Source organism: Lolium rigidum, unplaced genomic scaffold (assembly GCF_022539505.1).
Source record: "Lolium rigidum isolate FL_2022 unplaced genomic scaffold, APGP_CSIRO_Lrig_0.1 contig_37763_1, whole genome shotgun sequence".
Taxonomy (NCBI): Eukaryota; Viridiplantae; Streptophyta; class Magnoliopsida; order Poales; family Poaceae; genus Lolium; species Lolium rigidum.
This window is the reverse complement of record NW_025900402.1, coordinates 8,350-14,678: the sequence shown is the minus strand read 5'-3', so window position 1 is coordinate 14,678 and position 6,329 is coordinate 8,350. Positions and strand designations below refer to the sequence as shown.

Here is a 6,329-nt window from a genome sequence, read left to right as displayed (position 1 = left end):
TTTTTTTTTGTATCGGTGACAGGAGTCAGAACGTTTAGCCGCCTTGCTGATACTTTTTAAAATTCTGATAGTGCAGGGAGGAGTCTTGGAAACAACATTTCCATGTTTTTCTATTTCTGAAGTTGGTGATGCCTGCGCCATTTCGTTGTCTCTGATGGATAGTGTCCAACCACACGAGGTCCAAAATATGATAAGCACAACTGGCCACAATCATGGCGGTATACCCCCAAACCACACCAATCCAAACACTTAACTAAGTTCGACAGCTCATGCAACACTATACTCGGTAGAACTTCTCCTCAAGTAGTACGGAGTATCAGCGAGAAAGGGGATTATCCGTAATACTGTACACCGTACACAAGTCGTGGTATTGTGGCACGTACAATGATGTAAAGACAAAACGAACAAAAATGTAAAGCTCTACTACTTTCTGGTATATAGACACACATGGAATTCACATCACATCACCTAATGCAACATCTTGGTAGAGCTTTCTGGCCATTTTAAAACATGCACATCAAGCTCTATATCACTCTGTACAATTAGAGTAATGTCCCTCTCTCTATATCTCACTCACTCACTACTAATAATACACTGCATTGATCCTCTCCATCAGCAACCAATTACCCAATCTCACTCGTGTCAATTCTCCTAAGCTACCCACAAAAACCCAGAAAAAATCCCATGGAAAATACGGCAAATAATCCAAGAAACAAAGTTTTTTTTTTGGCCTTTTGGCTTTTTGACTGTTTTGAATTTTTAAGTTTTTTTCTCCCCTTTATTTCCAAGCGTCAATGCAACACTTATCAAGTCAGGAGTAAAATTAGTAGCCCACGGCGACAGCAGCCGCGGCGGCGGTTGCCGGCGTCCCCGGCAACGACATATCGTCATCATCTTCGAAGAGCGAGCCGATAACCATGAATTCCCCGTCTTCCTCCGCCATGGTCACGGTCGCGCCTTCCTGAATCTGCAACTTCTCCCGGTACGAATTGATCTTCTCCAACTTCAGCCCTGCGCGGAAGCGTTCGATGAAATTGTCCGCCTTGGTGTTAACGTCGGGGCTCGCGCAGTACGAAGGCGCCGGCGACGCCGTGACCGACGGAACCTCCTCCTCGCCCTCTGACATCGGCGGTGGAGGGGGTGGTGGCGGCATTGGGGGCGATGGCGGCGGGAGCCGGTAGCTGTGGTAGACGACACCGCGAGGCATGTGGTACACTGGTGGCTGCGGGTACCCCTGCCCGTGTGGTGGCATTTGCGGGTGCGCATACGCGTGCGCGTGCGCGCGCGGCGGCCGTGTCCTCACCGGAGCTGGCGGTGGCGGCGTAGGAACGAGGCGAGACGGAGGCTGTGGTGGTTTCCTGGATCGGTGCGTTGGTGGAGGCGGGGGAGGTGGTCTCGGCGGTGCGAGGGAGTGGATGCGGCGGCTCTTGCTGCCTCCCTTTTTGAAGAGGTTGGAGAAGATGGATGACGGGGGCGGAGGGGGAGGGGGTGGTGGTGGCGGCCGCGGCGGTGGATTGGTGCGGGTGGTGGCTTCGGGGCTCGCCGATGATTCGGACGAAGGCGAGGAGTAGTGGTCGTCGGATAGATGGTGGTGGTGGTGGTGGTGTCTCTCCCTCTTCATGATAATGCTCTTGCGCTTCTTCTGGTAGAACAGAGCAATGGCGGACGCCAGTTCCTTGGCCCCGCCCACGCTCCCGCTCCTCTTCTTCTTGCTCCTCGACATTGTCGCCGGTGGCGGCGGAGGAGGTGGTGGTGGCGGTGGCGTCCCCGGTGGAAATAAGGCAGACGATGAAGGGAGCGGGTTATTGATCTCTTCCACTATAATCTCCTTCTCCACTTCCTCCATCGTCGGCAGGCTCTCCACGCTGTGCCGGCGATGCCTATGCCGCGGAGTCACCGCTGGCGGTGCCGCGGACGAAAGCTCCGAGAGCGTAGCGTTGAGCTCCTCCGGACTCCACGTCCTGCTCCTCGACGGCCTCGCCGCAAGAGTCTCCGCCGAAGGATGCTCGTCCTCCACCACCGCAGGCATCTTCGGCAGCTTCTCGGCGCTCCGCCTTGGCCTCCTGGCACCCTGAGGCGTGGGCACCTCGTACTTGTCCGCCTCCGACAGCGTAGCGTTGAGCTCCTCCGGGCTCCACGTCCTGCTCCTCGCCGGCCTCGCTGCAAGAGTCTCCGCCGAAGGATGCATCCTCCCCTCCTCCTCCACCACGGCATCCATCTTCTGGGGCTTCTCGACGCTCCGCCTCCGCCTCCTCGCGTCCTGAGGCGGCGCGCGCACCTCATACTTGTCCACCGGGATCGCGTTCACGTCCGACGACGTCCTTCTCAGCCTCGGGCGATCCGCGTCCCCCCGGGTCCGATCGGGCCACTCGTCTCGCCGCGGCCGGTACAGCTCGGCGTCGTCGTATGGACGCCAGGCCAGCTCCGGCGACTCGAGGCCCCACACGCCGTCGCTGCCGAGCCGCAGCTCCGGGTACGAGCTGCTGCTCTTCATCCGCCGGATCCCCGCCGTGGCGTGCGCGCTCTGGTTGGAGTCGTAGGAGCTGTTGAGCCTCTCCCACACGTCCTCGGTGGACGCCTCCGCGATCGGCTCCGGCTCCGCCATCGGCGGGGACACCTCGCGACGGCTCTTCGCCGCCGCCGCCGCAGCGCTGGCGGACTCCCCGTCGCCGTCGCCATCGCCGCCGCCGCGGCCGAGGAGGCCGCAGAGGATGGCGAAGAGGACGAGGCAGAGGTTGACGACGTCCCAGCCGCTCTTGAGCGTGATCCCTCCGCGCTGGAACCCGCCGCCTCCCGACGTCCCGCCCCGCCGCACCGCGGACGGGAGGAAGAGGAGCACCAGCAGGGAGAAGAGGAGCACGAGGACCCAGACCTTGGCGCCGCCCGCGCCGCCATTGTCGTCGTTGTCGGCGGTGGAGTAGGAGGTGCTGGGGCCCGCGCCACCGTCGACGCTCGGGCCGTTCCTCGCCTGCGCGCCGTCCATCCCGGCGCCGCCGCTGCTGCTGATTCCTTGCACGGTGGAGTAGAGATGCGAAAGGCAAAAGAGCAAAAAAGGCCGCGGCAGAATGGTTCGTGTCGAGCTTTTTGGATCCCTCTCTTGGTTCCTCGCTAATCTGCTGGTGTGTTGGCTGCTTTCTTCGTCGCTGCTTATATACGTGAGGTGCGGCGATGGCTATTAGTAGCGCTGTGCGTTCGTAAGTAGTTTGTCCGGTTATATAATGCGGCACGAAATCGAAATGATTTGGTTGAAGTGAAAGCTGGGGCGCCGGGCGAATGAATGATTGTTGAGCCAGTCTAGTGTAATGTGGTGGACTAGGTGAGCGTCAATCTGTTGTTAATCAAGTCTAGTACTGGTAGGAGTACTAATTACGCGCTTCCGCGTGGCCACGAAGCTTCGGTGCCAAGTAGATGGTTTAGTTTTTTTTCAAAAAAAAATCCACCGATTCTATTGGTATCCATAGCAGTACAAAAAATTCATAGAAGTAATACAAATTAACAAATACAGTAGGTTCTTAAAACACCTAGCAACAACGACTAGACACTGGCTCGAGCCGAAGGCGTGCCACCGCCCTCGCCCCTCCATTACCGAAGCTATGAAAGCTTGTCGTAGCAGAGTTTCTTGTACTAGTAGATAGTGATAAGACTCCAAATGATAAGCACACCAGAGCAGGAACCAACGCTAGAGATGAGACATGTAGATCGGAAGAGCTAAATCTGAAGCCACACCAACGAACATGAAAATCGACTGGATCCCAAAAAATCAGCGGGGCGAACAACTCCACACGTCTTCCGCCGGTGCGAGCAAAGAACGGGGAGTAACTTATTCTGACTTGAAGATGTATCCACCGCCTCACCATCTTGAACAAGACACTAAAAAACCTAAATGAAGACCGAAAAACTTCCCGTTGGCAAGGGGCCGTGCTCCGGCACGCCTCCAAGACCCCAAGGCACCGGAGGCGGAGTAGACCAGCGGCGTTGCGGGCGAGGGGATGGAACCCTGGATGGGTTTTGACTATCGCCTATCTATCTCCTTGGAGCTCAAGTACCGGTTTGATCCCTTTGGTTGATATCACACGATTTAGTTAGTACATGATATGTGCTAATTTGTGTCAATATGACAGGTGAGCCTGTGAAATATAGATCGAGGAAATCGATGGATCTCATCCATACAATGTGAATCATGTCATCCGATGCCATTTCTCGGGGCCAAGTCGGGTATATATAAGAATGACATTGTTACCCACGTGTACGGGTATTCGCGGGTACCGTGACCGTATGGGCAGAGTATGGACATACTTTTATACCCATGACATTAAGTCATGGGTAGGACATGGGTATAGCCTTGTATCCATTGGTAATACCCATACCGTATTCGTTCATAGTGTTATGTGGACTTTAGCCGTGGAGTTCCAGCTTATGCAGCGGAGCATCCATCATATGTCATCAGTTGACGATTTTTCATGTGACTCATCTGCTCTTGTTGACTTGTGAGCTATGAGTATGGGACTGCGATTTCTAAATTTCGGTAATTGTTATGTATTCAAGTACATATTATTGAGTTGAGATAGTTTATTTGTTTTGCGGTGAATGTAGAATTGTGAATAACTTGTGTACTGTTTGATCTAACTATCGGGTACCCAATGAGTATGTGTATCTGTCGGGTATGGTGTGGGTGAAGTTTTATGCTCGTGGTTATAGATATAGGTAGAATTTTGTATCCGTTGACGATATACGTATGGGTTTGATATTACTCTACCCTATGCATTGACATCCTTTTATATATAGCAACTTTCAATTTTCGTACCCCTTAGGTAAAAAGAAGTTTTCATTTTTTAATTATCTAACGGTGCATAAGTTGGAGTACGCGGCAAGGAATAGAATAGCATTGTGATCTAAGGATTAATCCTACATCTCCATATATGTTTTATAATTTCTGATGATTACTTATATTCTGTTTTTTTATTGTCGGTTGGATTTGTGTGGCTGTGTGCTCTTAAGTCAAGGCAAAAGTCTGGTGTAATACTTAAATCTTTTAAGCAACAATAAACTGTTGTCTATTGGGGAAATAAAGATTAACCTGGTCATCATTCAAGAGTGTAAATATGCACCATTGTCTGCATTGTGGTTCTAGCTGTTGCAAACTGTGTAGACATGCACTAGTGGAGAAGAGGCCTTTGGTCCCAAGCAAATGTCCCACTGCTGAACCAAACCGGGTCCAATGCCCCCATTGGACCCGGTTCGTTTCTGCCCAGGACGACCCCACCCGCTGGCGCCTGTCTCGTAGCGGCCTTTGGACCCGGTTTGTCATACATACCGGGTCCAAAGGGTCCACCCGCGAGGCGCGTCAGGCCGTGTCAGCCCGGGGAACCCTTTAGTCCCGGTTTGTATGACAAACCGGGTCCAAAGGCCCCCTCCGGCTATATAACCTTGCCCCCTGCCCAAGTGTGAGCCACACTTAGCCATTTTTTCACTATCTTCACAAGAGGGGTGTATTGCTTTCCTCTCTTCTTCACATGCACAAGAGGTGTTCGATGAAATGCTTAAGAGGATTTGCCACTTGAGTTTACACAAATCAAGCCACACTTAACTTGTTTTTTTCTTCTTCATCGAGGTTAACGACTTTATCCTTTTCATCTGCAATTGATAAAATGCATGTGTATATATACATCGTGATGTTCTGTAATGGTTTTGATCAGCTTAATTATATCATGCGGATGAATCGGCAATGGATGTACATTGACCGACGGTTTGACGAGTTCACCGCGGGCCCGGATAATTTTATGGCCGTGGCGGAGGCAAACAAACATGGTGGCTTCATGTATTGTCCATGTGTGGACTGCAAGAATACCGTAAATTACGCTCACTCGAGTCTCATTCACAGCCACCTTCCGCGATCCGGTTTCATGCCCAGTTACTATTGTTGGACCAAGCACGGAGAAAGAGGGGTTATGATGGAAGACAATGAAGAAGAGGAAGAGGATGATGACGGTTATCCCAATTTCCCTGAATACGATGATACTGCAGAAGGCAATGAAGACAATGAAGTAGAAGATCAAGAGGCACCGGATGAGCCTCGCCGATGATGATCTTGGCCGGGCCATTGCTGATGCAAGGAGAGAATGTGAAACTGAAAAGGAAAGGTTGGCCTTCGACAAGATGATAGAAGATCACAACAAATTGTTATACCCAACTTGCGAAGATGGCCATAAAAAGCTAGGCAGCACACTGAAATTGTTGCAATGGAAGGCAGAGAACGGTGTCACTGACTCAGGATTTGGAAAGTTGCTGACAATAATTAAGAGGAAGCTTCCAAGGGGTAACGAATTGCC

The 6,329-nt window shown here is 52.2% G+C and overlaps 1 protein-coding gene across 1 annotated transcript; it reads right to left on the bottom strand.

The window, feature by feature from the left end:
• Window positions 1-402: 402 nt before the first annotated feature.
• On the bottom strand, window positions 403-2,983 carry LOC124681256 (formin-like protein 20). Its single transcript, XM_047216190.1, has one exon. The coding sequence runs from the start codon at window positions 2,981-2,983 to the stop codon at window positions 824-826; it is 2,160 nt and encodes a 719-aa protein (XP_047072146.1). The 3' UTR covers window positions 403-823.
• Window positions 2,984-6,329: the final 3,346 nt, after the last annotated feature.

Excerpts from the sequence above, each read along its gene's own strand:
- LOC124681256 (XM_047216190.1), bottom strand. The coding sequence starts at position 2,983 with ATGGACGGCGCGCAGGCGAGGAACGGCCCGAGCGTCGACGGTGGCGCG.